Source organism: Nothoprocta perdicaria, unplaced genomic scaffold (genome assembly GCF_003342845.1).
Source record: "Nothoprocta perdicaria isolate Ctin4 unplaced genomic scaffold, notPer1 scaffold_44, whole genome shotgun sequence".
In the NCBI taxonomy this organism is placed as follows: Eukaryota; Metazoa; Chordata; class Aves; order Tinamiformes; family Tinamidae; genus Nothoprocta; species Nothoprocta perdicaria.
The window spans coordinates 2,573,822-2,593,409 of record NW_020455688.1 but is presented as its reverse complement, the minus strand read 5'-3'; the positions used below and the strand labels follow the sequence as shown (position 1 = coordinate 2,593,409).

Below are 19,588 nucleotides of genomic sequence, written 5' to 3'. Positions count from 1 at the left end.
CTGCTCTGGCCCAGACCCTGCTGCCCATTTTGCTGGAGTTCTCACGATTCTGAGTACATGCAGGGAAACAAAATCTTAACCGAAACCAGACATTTTCATCACTGGCAAATTACAGCACTGAATGCCAACAGCAGCAAMAAACACGTGAGAAAATAACTAGAAAAATGCTCTTCCTTTAAGATTTTCAATGTAACGCTTTAAATTACAAAACTTTGCTTTCCAACTCAGGAGGATTTAATTTAAAAGAAACAATTAGATCACTTGATAGCAAGCATAGCTAATGTGTCTTTATCTTCTTTTAATCATGATTAAATCATGACCCATTTACACATCACTTCAAAAACCTTGCAGCAAAGGCACTCTACAGAACATAACTGTTAGTTCACCATCTCAAAGCTACCTGAAAACAACATAAATGTTATTACAGTCAGCACAACCAAAGCTCCCTCATAAATTCTAAAGTAATCTGAGCTCTACTGACCAGCAAACTGGATGTAAATTCTTTCTCTAAGAATACTGCATGAGTCTCCTTACTAAAAAATTCACTTTCATTTTGAAAGAATTATCCTCTTTCCGGGTTGCCAGATGATTCTTCAATGTTCAGGTCCTCCAGCAGGCTACCAGTCTGCCCCAACGCTCCAAAAGCTGGAGGTCCTATTGCCCGTGACACCTCCTGTCCAAGGAATGCAAGAAACAATCAACGGGGAAGAGGGAAAACAGATGCAGATGGGGCTAAAAAGGAGGCASGGTTTCAGCTGCTGGAAACTGCAAAGTCATTACCAAATGCTTTCATGTAAATCACTGAAATTTACATTTGCAGAAATCCAGTAACACTCCACTAATTGTTATAACATGCCAATTTAACAAAAAAAATGCAGTGCATTTTACAGACAATTCTTTTGCACAAATATCCATGCTGAGCGCTCCATCATTCCATTCAGCATTAGCAGGTTTTTACCAATCTTGCCCAAGAACACAGCAGTGCTCGCTTCACCTGAACACAAAACATTTTAAACAAATTCTGCATCTCTATTCTTTTTCTATTCTTTTTTTAAAATCAATTTTTTAAATTCTAAAACTCTGATCGGGATTTTATTCAATAAGCAATGCTCCCTATTTTTTGTCATTKTGACAGAAGGTTTGTATTCGATTGCTTGTAATGGACTGGTACCAACCTGGAAGACACAAGATCCCTTCTAGCTGCACAGTTATGTGGAATACGTTGTGGTTTCTCACAGCAGTTCTCACAGACACCAAAGCGAGGAAAATGTTTAAATATCTTTGCTAGGAGCAAACAAAGGTGTCCAAAAAGGGAAAATTTCTGTACGGCATATGAAAAATAAATCAGTCTCCTGTCTTAAAGGATTTAAATCAGCATATAATGAACATAAGGCAGTAAAAGCTTTTTTCATAACCATCAAGGATTTATATTCACCAAAAGGGGAAAAATCTTATTTCAGAATCTGCTGAACGGTTAGTAGCTGAAGAACCTAATTTACTATGGAGATTTCCATGTAACTCAATTTTCAATGCTATATATGCATATATATGTATATATACGAGTGTGTGTGTGTGTGTGTGTGTGTATATATATATGTGCATACAAATATGTGTGTGTGTATTTATGCTCGTATGCATTACTGCAATAGCCAGAGCAGGTGATGAACAGCAATCAAGCACTTCCCTTTTTGGACATTTTTGTCCTGTTCAAGACCACTGGAAAACTGCTCCCTATACAGACCCGACCCAATTCCTGCCCTAAATGAAAAACAACTAAATACCAAATACTAAAGTCTATAAAATAGTTAAGGGAAAAATGTAAAGATGAAGAATGAAGTATTGTATTAAGGAAAGCCCCAATTACTGGAGCAGGGAAAACAAATAGCCAGAGAGATCTAYGCCGCCGGGAGGTCTTTCAGGCAGATATTTTTGCAGGTTTTGACCAACAAATGTTATTATGGCCAATAACCAGGCACATACAGAACTGCATCCGAAGAAAGCGAAGCACTCTCCTGGGAATCAACTGGCTGAGAAAGGTGCTTTTTATAGAAAAAGATATAGACCAGCAGAAAAAGCAGCAAGTCTTATGACTGCAGCACAAGTTCAGGAGGATGAAAACCAAACTTCTGGTGCAAGAAGACTTTATTTTTAAAGAGAAAGGAAAAACTTTTTTAAAATCCAATATTTATCAGTTATAGTTTTATCCAAAAAAAAAAAAAAAAAAGTTTTATCCAAATAGTCAGTTTTCCCGGTCATAGAGCAGCTGAGGTTATGAGGCAAAAAAAAAAAAAAAAAAAGTTTTATCCAAATAGTCAGTTTTCCCGGTCATAGAGCAGCTGAGGTTATGAGGCATCTACGGAGATGATCTAGCCCACCTCTCTGCCCTAGTAGAGTCCCCAGAGCAGGCTGCCCAGGACCACGTCCAGTTGGGGTTTTCACCCTCACAAGAATGGGGCCTCCACAACCTTTCTGAGCAACCTGTTCTAGTGTTTGACACACTAARTATGTTTCTTCCTATGTTTACAGGGCAGTTCCTGTGTTTCACTTTGTGCCCWCTGCYTCTCACCCAACCACTGGGCACCACTGACAAACGTTTGGCTCCAACTTCTTTCCTCTCCCCCATGAGATACTCACTCACATTGGCAAGATCCCTCTCCGGGGCCTCTCTTTGTGTGACAGATGCTCCAGTCCCTTCSTCATCTCAGTGACCCGTTGCCTGCAACCCACCTCACYGCACATATCTAGCCCACAGCTCATCAGTTTGCCCACAACACCCTCTGCTAGCACTTCATCTATATTAAATATATCTTAAGCCTCTACCATTTCCATCCTCCACTATATTTAGAACATTTTTTTTCTCCATCAGAGTATTTTCTATTTGTTTCTCTTCTGAACCTTGGCTAGTATAAGCTAACAGGTTATCTGAAATGTTATAAAACCTCTATCAAAAAAAAAAAAAATGCTGAAGCAAGTGCTACCAGAATTTCATATTTACAACTTTCACTTCAAATATTCTAAATCTCTTTGAAGCTACCAGTATTTGAAAACAAATTTTCAAATAAGGAGTGTAAAATGAAAGGTGGGATAAATAAAGCAAGCAGACTGGAAAGGTCTAGGAGGAGGTGGTATCTAAACACAAGGAGTGGACATCAAAAATGAGGGCTGGGTACAGGGCAGCATCCTTGGGATAATCATTTCCTTACAATATTATTTGCACATTAAGCTCCACTGCAATTGAATCTCAGCTTTCTTTTTACATGTGAGTGTATATGCATAAACATATATAGCTGTGTGGTCAAAACAACTAGGTATTGGAAGCAGTTTAAAGCACCAGGTAGTCATGACAGTCGTAGAAGCTTTTGGGAGTTAATGAAGGAGATATGTACGTACGTATGTACATATGTACACATGTATATACGTATGCATGTCAGCCCAGTTGTGTCCCATGGGCTTGAAGCACGGGAGCAGGGCAGTCAAGCACCACACAGGAGCCAGGCTGCCTGCAAAAGAAAACCARTTTTTGAGAGGACAGCAAAAGGGAACAAGGATGGCCTGGAGCTGAACTGCTCTGCCTGGAGAAGTCCAGTGAGGAGCTGGCAGAAGCCCGGGAAGACCCTAAAGCAGCTCCCACCTGTCCACGGGAAAGGCCTCACTGGAGCTATTTACAGCAAAGGGCAGGAGTCCTCAGATACCAGGCAACACGACGGGGAAGAAACCRCAGAGCTCAGCAAGTAGACACAGGGATCAGAGCATGCACAGATTCTTCTTTTTAAGAAGATATTTTTAGACTATATTTATTTATGATATATTTAATATAAATTTTAAAAATATAATATTTCAATAATATACTATTACATACTTTATAAATACAATATAGAAAATATTTATTATATATATATATTTAGAAGAATTAAGATATATTTTAAGCATGATATTGTTAGCCTAAAAATCTTAATTTTTTGATCAAATGGCTCTCTAAATAAGCCTGTATTAATCTCTGATCAAGACCGATAGTTGGGCTAAATGCTCTCCTTTTACTTTAAACAAAAAAGCAACAAGGGACCTTTTATGTAACAGCTGGGGGGAAAAATAAAAGCAGTGTCCAAAGCAACGACACATCAAATCTAGTCAGACTATAATGTGTGTGGACTGAAAAAAAAATATTGAAATTAATGGAGTTTGGAAAACTGGTGGCAGCTATATATGCCCAAGGTATTAGGCAAACAAACAAACAAATAATAAATAAATAAATAAATAAATAAATAAATAAATAAATAAATAAATAAAGTGCCTGTGATCTGGGGAGGGTGAGGAACGATTTTTCTCCCCTTTGACTCAGCCCTCTCTAGATTAGGAGCCTTGAAGACGTCAGCAAAGCAGCAGCCCGGGAGCTTTGCTTCCTCTCCCTTCAAGCAAGCAGAGCTCTGCTCACACTCGCAGCAAAGCCGCGGGACCGYGCACGCTCCCACGGCACCACATCCCACACCCCGCACGTCACGTCACCCGTTTCTCCTCCCGAGAGGAGCGACTTGGCAAAGGCTCAGCCTGAGCTCACTCGGGGGCTCTKGTTGTATCAGGTATAATAGATGCCAACCCTTCTACGTGCACGTMGGGCAGCCGGGCCCGCCTCGTTCACGGCACTTTTTGCCCGCCCAGCCTTTGCCTTGCACTGGAATGGCCCCTCTCAATATCTGCAGGTCAAATTAACCATTAGCTGCCCCATGCACCTTAGAGACACAGCTCCCTTCCTAAAGGAGAATATTTGACTGCTTTTTGCCTTTTTTTTTAAACATGTYCAACAAATACTGTGGAATTGTCAATATTAAGGCACTTCTTTTCTTTTCTGGACCAGAACAGAGAGAGGGAAGGCATCTAGGTCGAGCTGTTCATGCTCAGCAATCCCACCCAAGAGATGTCCTTACCTTGGGCATGGGTTTTGCAAGAGACACAGAGCACAGTTCCCGTGGGTGAGCAGCACCATTTGCTCGTGGACTCCGCTGAGCTCTGTCTGTGCCACTAGATCTATATGAGACTGATGTCTCAGACTGGTGTCAAGTGTGCAGTGTATTTATTTAACACGCTGTAAGAAGACACCTCAGGTTTCCCTTCCAGAGGGACTTCTCTGCAAACTGAATAGGAATCAAAACTCTGCAGCACTGTAAACCTACAGGAGCCCATAAAGCTGGAGGAAAGGATTTGTGCATTTTGTATCCTGAGCAGATTGCAGCCTTCTGGATGTCTATGTTGGGTTGACAAAACCCCCTCTCTAACAGGTGCTCCTAGGCCCCGGCACAGAGTTAATGATTCCCAGGAGACTGGAGGCTAATGCGCTAGTGGCCCCTCGCAATTAAAGCAGATCCAGGCAGGGTCAGAGGAGAACAACAGGCAGAGGAACCCTCGTTACCTAATGAGGGAAAGAAGATTGTTGCCCTGASGGCTACAGACTTGCTCTGGGACGCAGGGGAAAGGGAGTTTGGGGTTGTGTAAAACCATCAGGGTGCTTTAAGGGGTTATGAGAATATGCAATATTTATTATGAAATGTTTAGAGGAAGCAAACAGAGATGGAGAAAGAAAGGGATAAAGGTGGACAAGGGAGGACGGTGCATGGGAAAACAGCGGGGAAAGATAAATGGGAAGGTCCAGCACAAGCAGGCGGCGCTGCAGTACAGCTGTGGCTCTGGGCCCTGCACTTGATCACTACAACCTCATTAATGTCATTAAATGTTGTTTCTCACTATCTATCTACTCTATAGGTGCACTTTCTACTCTGACAGGCAGAGAGCTGAGGGTTTCTTTGCCAAAGYTGCAGTAATGTCCTGCTTCAAAGCGTGTTTCTTGCTACACTGAGACTGTCCATCTGCTTTGGACTGGAGCTCAGGACAAGACTCCTGTGCCTAAGCTGTCCTATATTTGCTGGAACACATTCAATTCAATTTTGCTTTAAAAAAAAAAAAAAGTAAACTATTAAGTATTTGAAATGATAGCAGAAAAATGTGTTGCCATTTCTCTGACACTGTTGTTCTGCTCTGACTGCATGTCCCTGGTTCTTTAAATAGCCCGTGAAATTCCTGAGTGCTAGACATGTTTGAAAGGAATCTCAACTGGATCTTTCCTGTGTTTTCCTTCAAAGAGACAAAATATAGAGATATAATACATGTAAATTAAATTACAGGAAAATATTGAATAAGTTTGCCTTGGAGAAACTTGTAAACAGAATGYCAACTTCAAACACTAGTGCCCTGCACAAGAAGCAATACGTATATAATACACAGTAATAACAACACGACACATGACAAGYAGAGAGCCCAACTATCAGGGACACTCAACAGCCAACCCAGAGCTACTACAGGGACTTTGGATGCTGGTGAGGAAGAGGAAGAGATGGGTTGTTTTCTCATGAACCTGTAATTACTGTGCAAGGTTGGCATCCTATATCTTCTGCCATGAAAATAAATTAAAAAAAAAAAACATTTGAGGAAGATGTTTTTATTTGGCTTTCTAGTCTAGCCTTCTAATACTCTGCAACATTAATTACCTGGGAAGGAGCCAAATGAGACTTTGAGTGAAGTGGCTAAAGATTGTTTGGACTCTACCAGAGTCCAAATACTTATTTAATCTATAGTATTATAGAATCTTATACTAGCACAAAGTATTTGTTCTAGTAGGCTGAGAAGGGATCTGATTAATATATATAAGTACATGAGGGGGAATGTATGGAGGAAAGGGCCAAACTCTTCTCGGTGGTGGTCAGTGACAGGACAAGGGRCAATGGGTACAAATGGAAACCCGGGAAGTTCCATGTGCATGTGAGGAAGARCTTGTTTGGTGTGAGGGTGMCAGAGCCCTGGCACAGGCTGCCCAGGGAGGCTGTGGAGKCTCCTTCTCTGGAGATCTTCCAAAGGCGCCTGGATGCYRCCCTGTGCCCCGTGCTCTGGGTGTCCCTGCTGGAGCAGGGGGYTGSACTAGATGATCTCCAGAGGTCCCCTCCAACCTCAACCATTCTGTGATTCTGTGATTTTAGATGGTAAAAGTGCTCACCACACTCCAGAGCTTTGTTCTGTGCCATAAATGTCTGACCTCTGAGAAAATTTATGCTTCCGAATCACTGTGTTGAATTATCTTTTCCACACTGCTCAGGGAAGCCTCGGTCCAGGGCAGTGTCCCTGTATCCCGTCCTCACTCAGCACTGAGCAGCAGCAGTGGCAGATCCCAATTCCTGCTCCGTGAGCACCAGGACCCATCCAAGGGGCTCCCTGCCGAAACGAGAAGCGCAGCCCTGAGCAGGACACCTCACGTGCTGCTCATCACGGGGAAGGTCATGCTTTTTGTGCACGAAATGGTCGAGAACAGAGCCAATTCAACACTGTTAAGCCTCGTTTCTGGCCTGGACTAAAGGCAGGCTGGTTTGCTTTGGTGGACGGCAGCAGCAGGAGGCAATGAGGCCCCGAGGGACCTGGTGCTGGGTGGAGAGCAGTGAAACAGGCAGCTGTCCCCCGACACCCCTAGGAACTGCAGAGCCCCTGCACCCCTCCACACTCGTCAGAACCACTGCTGCAGATTTTSATTCACTTCCTGTCATAGGGGTTACAAAATAACATTCTTTATAGCAAGGAGAAATATAGCAAATAGATTCTTTATATTTTCTCTATTTTATAAATAAAGCAAATAGATTCTTTACAGCAGAAAGGAGACGGACAGTTGATCCATCCCTGTGAACATGGGAACTCAGCAACAAAACCAGAGTCAGGTCCTTGGCTTTGCAGGGAGGCAGTGGTTGTCCCAGCAGATCTGGGCACGAGAAGCTGCTTCTTGAAGACAAAGCACTGAGCTCTTACAATATCTCCTGCTAATTCAAATGACATTTTGCCAAAAATAAAGCAGCTCTAAGAAAATTCTCCTCYCTCCTGTGAAATTACATGGCTCCAAGATTGAAAAACAGAAAAAGGTCTTCAGATTAATCAATGAAATCTTAAAATACATGTATTTCGCAAGCAATAAAAAGGGAAGGAAAAAAAAGGAAATAACAATCCAYCATTGCATAAATGCAATTACTTTCATGATGTTTTCAAGGTTTTTACAATTTTATCAGATGGCTGCCCAAGCCTAAAAGTTAGGCCTGAAGAAAATACAGAAGCACTCCCTGCTTAAGTCAATACACATGTAAACTTGTGGCTTAGCTATTCAAGGCTTAGCTATACGTGGCTGCACATCAATTGCACAGCAATTAAAATACACATATGACATCACAGCAAATTCAGAGAATAATATCTAAGTAGTCTCTTAGTGATTGTAAGCCCAGAACACAAAGAGGCAGGAAACCACATCAGACTCTTCAGAGCTTCAGGTCATGAAAACAGGCTAAATTTGTAATACGGAAGGCTTGTCTTCAAAACAACTGCTATTTTTTTCTCTAACCCTTTTCAATTGGATACGTATGCATATCCTGGAAAGATAAAATGCAATACTTAAATCTTTTCTTTTTATGTATTTTCTCTATGATTATGATTTTCTTATGTACGGCAGAATTTGCAAGCAGAGCCAGGAGCAGAAAGRTCTGTCACTACCCACTTCCAATTCTAAACTTCTTCAAGAGTCACCAGTGAACTGATCCGGTCACACCACTCACCATTAGTATACGAAAACCTGAAGTGGTGCATCTCCTCGAAAGCCAAGAAGCTGCTGCCCAAGTGCCTGTTTATACACCTGCTATTTTCATTCTTTTCTCCACATAATCACAAAAGCAAACTGCAACTTCCTTTCCTTCTACATCCTTTCGTATTTCAGTTAAAAGTCCGCTGAGCCTGTGAAATCTCTAATATGAAAAATATTCAAAGATTAGGGTCTGTTTTGGTCCAATTTTAGCCATCTATGAATTAAATATCTACTTKAAGTTAGCTGGCTCCTTACACTGCCACTGAACAGTTACTTAGCTGTCCTATATGGGYTGAAGTGCATTCCTAGGTAAGCAGCTCAGGCCCCATGTTAACATCAAGTAACCTAAGATAAAGGAGGACAAACAGCAGTATGAGCTTGCAATTTTATAAAAAGGGAAATAATATATATGTTCACCATTATTATATATCATTTTAAATAAAACTAAAAAAAGATCAAAGCAGTATGGTCAAGAGTAGTACAAAAAAAAAACCCTGGGCATGTCCTGAAATAGAAGTTAGACAACATTTCTTTTATACTGAAGTTTAAATACTTAATTAGAATTTCATGCAACTAACAAAACATTATTTTATGCATTATTTTGCTAATTGTTTTTGCTTTCAATGCTAGTTACAAAAATAATATTACCTTATAATGCCCTCTTCGCTAATAATTATTACTAAACCTGTAGCTGACACACAACAATGTCAGGTCATATTAAATGCTGGAAGTTGATTTTTTTCCTCCACTTTTACATGTGTTTCCTCCCTGTAATTCACTACAATAAATGACACTTGCGCCTCGGGAGAAACAGAGCATCCACAATGAAATATATAAATAAAAGCCCTGCTGGTTTCTAAACCTGAAGGAATCTTTCAGCATTGCAGCCTGTTTCACAATGTCTCTTACAGCAAGGAACATTAGAGCTTTTCCTAAAAAAGGAATCAGACAGCCCCCAATCTCCATCTTTTTTCTTCCTCCTCCTCATTTCAGATTTCTTCCTCCTTTACTTCATCCCTGACTGCATTCTTGGCATGACCTSATCCAAATACCATGGGAGAGCATTAAGAAATACATTCAATTTGTTATGAAAAGATAAATTGCAAAGAAAGAGGCGTTTACATAGCTCAAGGCTAACAAAACAGCATGGAAATATAAACAAAGAACAGTTGTCCTTAAGCCTTGCCTATACTACTCACCACCCCCCGATACTGCTACATATTTGAATAACAAGAACTTTGCTGTTTTACTGTCATTTGACAGTATCTTCCTTTACTGCTCTGTATAAAAGCCCTCAAAATCATGAAAATCGAATTACACACCAGACACTGATGATCTACTTTAGGCCTGCTCATGAGCACTTGATTGCTATTGATTTTTTAATTTTTGTTTGGAAAAACACTGAAGCCTAAATTCACTTTAAAGCAACATGTACTCGCAGCCTTTGCAGAAAGGGAGGAAAAGAGCAGGTCAAAGAACCTCCCTAGTGACCTTTGCCAGCAACACATTGTGGACAAACTACAGAAATGCAGAATCCACAAATCACAGCTGCAAAAATACCGACCTCTTTGCCCTAATGAACANAAAAAAAAAAAAAAAAAAAAAAAAAAAAAAGATTACATGCATTAAATTTATTGAAAAACAGTGTAAAAATTAGAAAATGATGTGGGCAGAAGAACTGACATTTCGCCAAATGGAATTTAAAATATAACTCACAAGTTCTACAAAGTCCTCAACAAAGCAGTAGAAGAAAGAATAAACCCAGCTCAACAACAGATACAACAAAAATAAGTATTTTTGCTTTCTGTGAGGGTTCTTGAAATACCATTTTCCTTTGCCTCGTTGCCGGCTCTACCTTTCTAATGATGTTTGTAAGACTTGGACAAGCGCCCCCAAAAACGGCTAAGGAACATCCAGGTTACAGGGTGGTCAAATTACTGCTAATTAGAGAAAAAAGCAGGTCCGTGCTGCACGGTGAGCGTGCTGGAGGAAGCCTTTCCTGGCGTGGGGCTCTCAAAGCTCCCGTTTGCTGGAGCCCAGCTTGGTGCAACAGGTCGGAGGGGGCAGCTGGGCCACATCCACGGTGGCCACGTCCCCTCCTCAGGCCACCACGCTGGGCTTTGTCACCGACACATGCAGGGGATGCGGAGCGACACTAACCACTCAGGAATTTACAGCTTGGAAGATGCTGTTTAGTTGTGTCTGTCTAATGAAACACCTCCCAAAACCCAATATATCAGTATCTTGGTCCCCACAGCGAGCAATTAAAGTTTTTCTGGTGGAGAGGTGAGGGGAAGGATGAACCTATAAAGGAAAACATCTCAGATCTTTATTAACTAACATTCTGAGACTGAAAGCATCTTACAGGRTGCTCAACACAAGGCTTCATCTTGTTTTCTTGCTAATGTTTCCTAAAAGCCTCTCAAAATCATACCCACGAACCACCCTAGGAGAACCCTGAAGCATCTCCAACACGCTGCGTCTCCACAGCAGCCAAACCACCCATTATAGCTCCATTTCCTTATATCATTTTTTCTCTTTTGCTATCCTAGGATAGAATAGCACCGAACTTGCCTAATGAGCAGGAGAACCTACAGACCCCAAGAGACTCTTTTAGGGGAAGGAAGAGAGCAGGGGGGACATGATGGGCTGCTCCCTCCTTCCTCCCTGCTCCTGCTCCGCCGTTTCTCCGTGCAGGAGGCACCTCCTCTCGYCTGCCCTCCCTGCATGCGAGCGCTGTCTGGCAGCCTCCGCGCGTGCGGAACAAGCCATGGACCCACCTGCACTTCTCCCTGGTATTCCAGGGAACACGAGCTTCGTAGGAAGCCCAACCTCCATAAGCGACGGCAAAAGCTAATCATAATCATAATGCATGAATCTGCACTAGTACTTGTCAAAAACACGTATATTTTTGTGTGTGTGCGTGTCTGCGTGCGCTATGAATGCACTGCAATCTCTCTACACAGCACAGAGATTTCTGCAGTTCAGACACTCAATACAACTCTTTTTTCTTTCAAAAAATTAAATATAGTAATTTTGAAAGGGCCTTGTATGAAACTGAAAGCTAGCAGAATAGGCAGCACTGTTTCATAACAGCTTGCAAAAAAAAAAATCGGTCTATTTTTAGGGATGGAGAAAGAATGTGGCTATTAAAAAAAACAGCTAATATATAGAGTTGTTTTTATTTATAACTGATCATATAATATTGCACAGCTGATTTGTCAAATCCATCTGTAAATGTATAGTACCACACATTTAAATCCCTCAAAAGAGATAGGTTTGTATGTATGAACAATGTTCACATTTTAATCTCTGCTGCATTATTTCCTGTATACTATTTGTACATCAAGCCGCTGCAAAATCCTGCTTTGTAAAAAATGACATTTAAATATAACTCAGACAAATGGATCTGTTGAGGCCTATAAACCTTCACAGGGACACATTCGTCTTGGACAACCACGAGTTTAACTGCAGGCATGTTCTGCTCAAGAATGCACTGGTGAGTGCTAGGGTGCTGCAAAACATTCAGAWTGGTTTAAAAAAAAAAATAAAAAAAGGAATCTCCCTTGAATCCGAATCCCCTCCCTCAGGAATGTCAACTCTAATGAAAGTCTTCCCAAAAATCGAGTTAACACCTGTTTCCTTTACTGTTTTCACCCCATCACCCTCTCTGTTATCCTCACCATTTTATTAGYTTTGCATTTAAAAATTTTAAGGCATCAGGGTGAGACAGAGGTAAGCAAATAAACATTAACGTTTGCTCCCACAAATCCTGATTTGGAATAAATAAATCAATAAAATAAATCTCCAAGCTGTTATCTCTCTCCATTTTAGAAGGGTGACTTAACAACTCACTCCCCCCACCATTTTATCTCCCATTGCTGGTATTTTTCTCTACTCTAGTTACTGAGAGGCAATATGGTTTGCTGCTATCTACCACAAATACACTTCAATTTGAACTGCTCATTTTGATTTTTTAAACCATTCAAGCCACAYAGGCTTGCTCATTTTGAAAGATTTGTCTTTTATCCTGTTTTCTTAAGATAGCTTTCCATGCATTATCATGCCTTAGTATGTTGAGCCATTCAATAATATACTTTAGATAATTTCTCCTGAACACAGTCTAAATGCATTAAATTAATAACTATTTTTCAAYGATGCCAGTATTAAAAAGGCAAAAATGTAACATTAGATGGCCTTTCGTGCACAGCTGAAATGATTAATGCAAATAATTTGATACAAATTGATATTATGTTGATCTGGACTTAAGCAATCTCACTAATGACAATTCTGTTACAAATGAGCCTCAGGCAAAACGGGAGCGAACAGGCTCGATCTTTTAGAAACAATAAAATAGTCACTTGGAGATTATTTCATGTCAGAAAACTTGCTGTGTGTTTAGTACCTCAAAATGTTTCCTTAAAATGAAACAGCTATTTAAAATCATTCTAATCTGATTGACAGATAAAATAATTGCTTTAAAAACACTTCTGAGTCATTTTGTCCTTACCTGCAGGCATGAACCATTACTGCATGCAGTGACTGCTCCATTTCCTAGCACAGACTTGAACAAGGATCACATCTATCTTACAGAATGTGACTAATTTGAGGATTTGCGATTCCTGAGCTACTTTGCAAAAGGACACTCCCTTTCTACATAACAGGACATTAAAAGCTCCAGCAAGTTATATTTTATAGTAACCTAAATTCAAAAGAAGCCTTTGCAACCCTTGGATGCTTTTTTAAACGTTATAAAAACACCGCATCTATGAAAAGGAATTCAGAAATTGAGATGCTGCCTGCACGAAAATAAAAAGGAGCAAGATTTGCAACAGCAGCCCACACAAACCGGTAGCCTGCTGTATTATGATTTGCATGCTGCAGCTCAGTAGACTTCATTAAAAAAAAAAATAAAGGAAATCAATAAACCTTTGCGAAAAGGCACAAAGCTTCACCAAAAAACAGGGATTCAATTAATACATTGCAGTAACCAGCATGCAATACACCAACAGAATTAGCGAACTTGACAAAGAAAATAAAAAGCCCTGCGCTGCTGCTTTGCAATGCTGCCCCATTAATTGTTCATGCAAGAGCTGTAGCTGTACCTTTCTGAAGAGGACGACTTCTCAGAGTTAACTGACATCAGCAGCTCAATCTTCTGCTTGATTTCTGGAAAAATCAGAAAATATTCACAACCAAGATTGCCTGCCCTCGCTTTCCAAAGTCTTAGAGGGAAAGGATGTTTTCTCCCTAATCCCTTTTGTTCAAAACGAGGCCACAAGATGCACAGGACTTCTGTGAAGACCGATTCAATCGGGCTACGAAGGAAAAAGCTCCAGAGGCATCGGGCCTTGCTAAACTATGCACATGACTGTTTATGAAAGCAGGAAGTACCATTGCTTTTAAGCAGAGGGGGGTTTCCTTTCCTAAGGGGGAGCTGCCACATTTACGAGGCGATTCTTATCGCAGCCAGCACGAACTGCCGCACAAACGTGCGCTGCTAACACAAAGAATTGGAACAAGTGGTTTAGGGCATTCCTGGCTTTTCAGTTTAATTACGTAAGCGGTATTTGCTACCCTCAGAAAGACTCACTTCCAAAGCCCTGAAAAATATGGCTCTTTGAATCATTTTTGTCACAAAGAATGAAGTATTAAACCAGTACTTCGACACACGGCTAAGAAATCACGGACAGAAAACACCACACATACTTGGCATTTTTTATTGCCCCACATTTAATGTCCCTCAAGTTCATTTTGGAAAGCAACGTTGGGTGCTCCCCGGGTTATTTTCTCCCGTATTAACCACTGTGCTCGCCCTCGGCACCCGCCGAGAGGAGGCTCCGCGCGCGGCGCCTCAGCGCGGCCCTGAGGCGGCGGAACCGCCCGCCCGCCTTGGCGAGCGACCAGGCCCCGGCGACCGGGCCGCTCCGGCGGCGGCCGGGAAGGGGGGCGCAGCGGGAACAGGGGAGGCCTGGTGCCATCCGCGGCTTCTCCTTTCACAACAGCACGTCCGAGCGTGGTATCTGCTGGAAACGCGAATCCCCTTCAGCCACTGCCAGAGACCTAAGGGTATACTTTATATCCTTACATGCGATTAAAAAAAATAAAGACTGCTGATTTTCTCACGAATGTAAGCATTGCTTTAAGATCCTGTCACAGCTGGAGATAGTAGTGCCATCTATAGAAATACTGGGAAGGGCTGTGCCAGGCTACGTTCAGGTTTTTACAGCTTAAGTAAACAGCAACCATTTAGGACTAAAGATGCTATGATGAGAGAGCATCCATTTGGCATACATATACACACACACACTCATATATATATCTGTGTAATCCCACACACAAAGTGAGATTTCAGAGATTTCAGAAATCTCTGAAAACTGAAGAAGAGATACTATATACTTTTTTTACCAAATTACAAAGGAGCTTAGCATCCTCAAGGTCTAGTGGAGGGTTTGAAYGTTACAGGGATCGTGTCCTGATTTTAGCAAATATCCCTTGTTCTTCCCAAGCCGTATCCGGCCACATATTCCTCCTAAAGGAACCTTAGGTGTCCTGCTCAGAGCAGCTGCTTCCAGGGCTCTCAGAGGGCTCCTGGAAATTTCCGTACGCCAATGGACGTGTCTGCTGCACAGTCAACCGCAAGGCCCGAGCGCGGCGCACGCGGYGTCGCCCAGCGCRGGCAGTGGGTGCTCATCCCAGGGCAGCAGYGGGTGCTCATCCCAGGGCAGGGATCTCCCCACCACCCACACAGGCACCAAGGGGGCTGCTGCCAAGCCGCAGGGTCCGGGCAGCGCCAGGGAACTGCCCTGTCAATCCCGATTTCCCCGGCTCCCCAGCACCACATTACCCAGCGCACTGCAGCTCTCCTTCAGGCCTCCCGCATCTTCCCTCCGCGCCTCGGTTCTCCAGCTATCCCAAGGGAGGAGGGCATCAACTAAACTCAYTGGAGTGCTGGCTAGGAAAAAAAGCAATCAAGATAAAGCAGGAATAAGTCCCCCTAGGCCTCCTCCAGCCCCAAATTATTTGTGTTCAGCCTGGAAAATGTTTCCAGTTAAGACCTACACAGTGAACAAGAACAAAAAATACTGAGTCACTACTCACTCAGAACCAGACATTTTAGAGTAAAAACACCCTGACATGAATATTATATTTGTCCTGACACGAATATTTAATACTGCCCTGCCTTGACAATCATACTGGGTTTGGGGTTTTTCTAAACATGTGTTTAGTGCAACCTGTGACATTAATGTTTATCATACAAGTTCCCCAATGCACCAGGTATATAGTGACTTTAAAGGTTATTTTGAAGAGATGGACATTATCGTATCACGTTTATCATAACACAGTATTTTCAAAATCTTTATGTTTAGATTGTATGAATGCAGGGCAGATGATTAAGGAGACAGARGAGCAGTAAGGGGTGATTAAAAACATTTGCCACGAGACTCAAGCAGGTAATTCAGAAYACTCAAAAATATTTGTGTGTGTTAGGCTCTATCAACTAGTATAAATGAACATAGAAGTTACAGTACTGAATTTCAGCTTGGAAACTGATAAAGACTGCCTTTAAGATAATTTTAGATTGATAATTCARAAAAAAAATGCTTGACTACTCTCTGAATAAAGACTGCTTCATATKAGACAGGTTAAAAAAGAAAGTATACATTGCCTTATCTTTTTTTCCTAATCTAAACTACCTGTTTCCAAACCTTGCTTCCTTCCTTCCTGCCCCATGAAGTCCCAGGTAGTATCTGCCTTGCACTTTAACCCATCTCAGCACTTAAGGTCAACTCCAAGCAGAAAATAAATATTGACCTACAATATTTGTAACGAAAGAGGAGTGTCCCTGTGCATTTCTAACAGTTGTTTCCACCCGAAAGGCAGCATGGCAACTCTCCCAACAATTCCTCCACCATTTTTACCCACAGATGCCATTCCTTAATGCTTGCCTTTTACCGCTTAGAACCCCAGCTGTTCTTAAACATCCATCTGACTGAAAGGCATTTGTAACATGGCCTGTTACAGAAAACATTGTATATGCAGAGTGACGTACATTTGTCCTCTACAAAACACGATGTACGATTGAAGGCAGGTGGACGTGTGTCCTATGGGTCTTCTCTGCTCCACGGGTGTTCACAGGCCTGAAATCTTTCTTCTTGAATGTGACCCAGTGCACAGAGAGAGCCTGCCTGCTAGACGGAAGTAAATCCCTCTCCCATCGTCCAGTTTCCATTTCTAACCAATACAGACTAGCAACTTTGGCAACTCTAACTTGCCAAACTTATATTAAGATTTGACAGACTTGGATGCACTGTTTTCTTAAGGATCAGCACAMCTGTAATTCCTTTCTGATTCTCACTTTCTACCCTGATCGTATCGGTTCAGCAACAACAGGATGCTTTCTTACACATTCTGCTACCAGGTTTATTTCCTCAATACTAAAAGCTGACAGCTACATCACAGGAAATTTTGTGGCTGGAGGAGACTGAAGGTTTTGACAGCTCTGTTGGAAACAGCTGATCCCTTCAGGACTCTCTACTATCACTGCAGGCTTGGGGGGTTCATTTGTCTGCTTGGGTTTTTTTTTTTTTTTTTTGGTACGAAGGTACCGGCTGAGGGCCTAGGCCCGAGAAAAGAAGTTCTGTCACATTCTGTATTCCGATTGCAGACAGAGTTGGAATTGCCCTACCCATAGATGCTTCACTTCATAGGTGCTTATTTTTATTCCTAATGAAGYTATTTGATCATCTTAAAATTTGAAAATGATGATACAGCCAGAAAGGCCAAGACTAGGACTCGATAGCAAATTAAAATCCACACAGCTTGGAACACAGTGATCAGTAGAACCATCCCGCACACAAGCCTCCAAGCAGGCTTTTCACACTACCTTAATATAAAATGAACACTAAGGTTATTATGATAAAGGTTTATTGCTAACTACACACCCCAAGATGTAAAACATAATATGCAAGATATAAGCTATTAGAAGACTGAAATTTCACAAAAACCTTTGTAAATATGCCTTTGTAAGGCTATTCCAATAAGCATTCTAATTTCATGCTATTCAGTAGTATCCAGAATGTGTTTAATATAAAGATAAGAAGAATTTAAATAAGTTGAGGTAAATCCCAAATAATTTGGGGTTTCCACTTGCTGTAAAGTCTCAAATATATATATGTGTAGATATACCCTTTGACCCTCTGCAGTCAATTTGAGAAACTTTCTTATTTGGCATTTACCTACCCTTTGTCTCTATTAGCTGAGATTTTTGCAAGGGAACTCATTCCCACTATTTATAAAAGCAAACCCATTCTCTGTATCTGTAAGGTCATGTTGTTACTGCCCCTGTCACTTTAGATACAAAACCAATAGCAGAAATAATATCACCAAAATAAAGCAGATGTTTATACTAAGTTCCTTGGAGCCATTGCAGAAGCAGCAATATCATTTGTTTATTTTGATTACTTATTTTATGATTATTCATGATTATATTACACACACRATTTACGATTATGATTATTTATAAATTACATGTCCAGGACACTGGGCAGAATTTACTAAAACATACAATACAATTTTATCCCAACTCAAATACAGAGCCTGTGCAAATAATGGTTACCCTACCACCCACTCAGCAGCCTCCACAGATATAGCCTAGAATAATCTAAAATGCAACTACATTTGTTAAACTCAAAATGAGGAAAAGAAAAAAAAACCAAAGTTTTGTAGCCCAGCAGCTCTCCTTGAAAGTCTCGTGGTTCCAAACCCTCCAGCTTGACTCAGAGAACTCCAGAGCTCGACTTGCGATGAGCTCCAACCAAAGACAGAGATGAGTGTTGAGCCACCCAGGACCAACACCAGCAATGGATTCCAAAAGCACCACTTCAAATGACTTTTATGAGTTATTTAGATAACTGTAGCAAACAGTGTAGCAAACATTATAAAAATACCTCCCCTTACTAAGTGAGCAACTAAAGTGTCTCTGAAGATTTCTGGTCTGCCCTCATTTCTGAGGCAACAAAGAGCTTACACTGTAGGGAGAACCACATCGAAAAGAACAGATCATGCTGGATGAATAAACATAAAAAAAACCGAAGAAAATTAGTGCCTGGAAAACCAAATGTAATAAAATTTCCAAGTTACAAAATAAAAACAAAGGCAGGTATGGAGATTCACTGTCACCATTTCACCATATACTCCATCCACTTCAGCAGCTGCCTCCAAGGAATTTTACACTGCAGACAGAACAAGTGTCAGACACTTGGCTCTCACCCAAGACCTGAGCAAAGCAGATACTGTAAACCATACCATTCAAATTGCAATTAAATGAAGGGAGGGAAGCTCAAAAAGGCTCTGCACTGCCCAAATGACTTCTTAATTACCAGTATTTATTTATTTGTTTGTTTGTTTAAGCAAAGCACAGTACAAATTAACTATTTAGACGAAGCTGGACTCAGCCTTTCTTTCCTGCCTCGTTTGAGATTTTTCAGGTGTGGACTGACTCAGAGGAAAAGGCACCAGCTGAAGTATAAGCAAGAAGGGATTCTCATTTGAGAGGGAGACCATCACTCGCTGTGCCAAAAAAAAAAGATGACCAGAAACTTGGAAAAATTGAGAGCCCTAGCAAGAAATGCTGGCAGAGTTCTTAAATTCAAAAGGGATTTGTAGGACAGCAKCACAGCAAAGGCTCCAGGAATGAAGAAAGTTTCCACAATGAATCTGAACAAACCAGGTCAGAAAGGATAAGGCAAGGAACTCTCCAGACCCTCCAAAGAAGAAAAGCTATTTTTTTAAAATAACATGAAAACATAAAAACTGATACAGGAATTAGCAATTTTGAGGGATAGGTAAACTGGAAAACAAAACAAAACAAAAAGACAGGTATCTTGCCTGCAGTTTGGCTTGCTTGTTTTTACCAATACGCTAAACACAAGA

The 19,588-nt window shown here is 41.3% G+C and overlaps 1 protein-coding gene across 2 annotated transcripts in view; it reads right to left on the bottom strand.

The window, feature by feature from the left end:
* The window catches only part of SRPK2 (SRSF protein kinase 2), an 83,355-nt gene extending 69,351 nt beyond the window's left edge, over positions 1–14,004 (bottom strand). The window contains exon 1 of one of the 2 annotated variants that reach the window (XM_026046350.1): positions 13,759–14,004. In XM_026046350.1, coding sequence (XP_025902135.1) covers positions 13,759–13,796 — 38 coding nt within the window. In that variant the 5' untranslated portion in view covers positions 13,797–14,004. The remainder of the gene's footprint in view (positions 1–13,758) is intronic. The other variant, XM_026046348.1, reaches the window with a different exon arrangement.
* Positions 14,005–19,588: the final 5,584 nt, after the last annotated feature.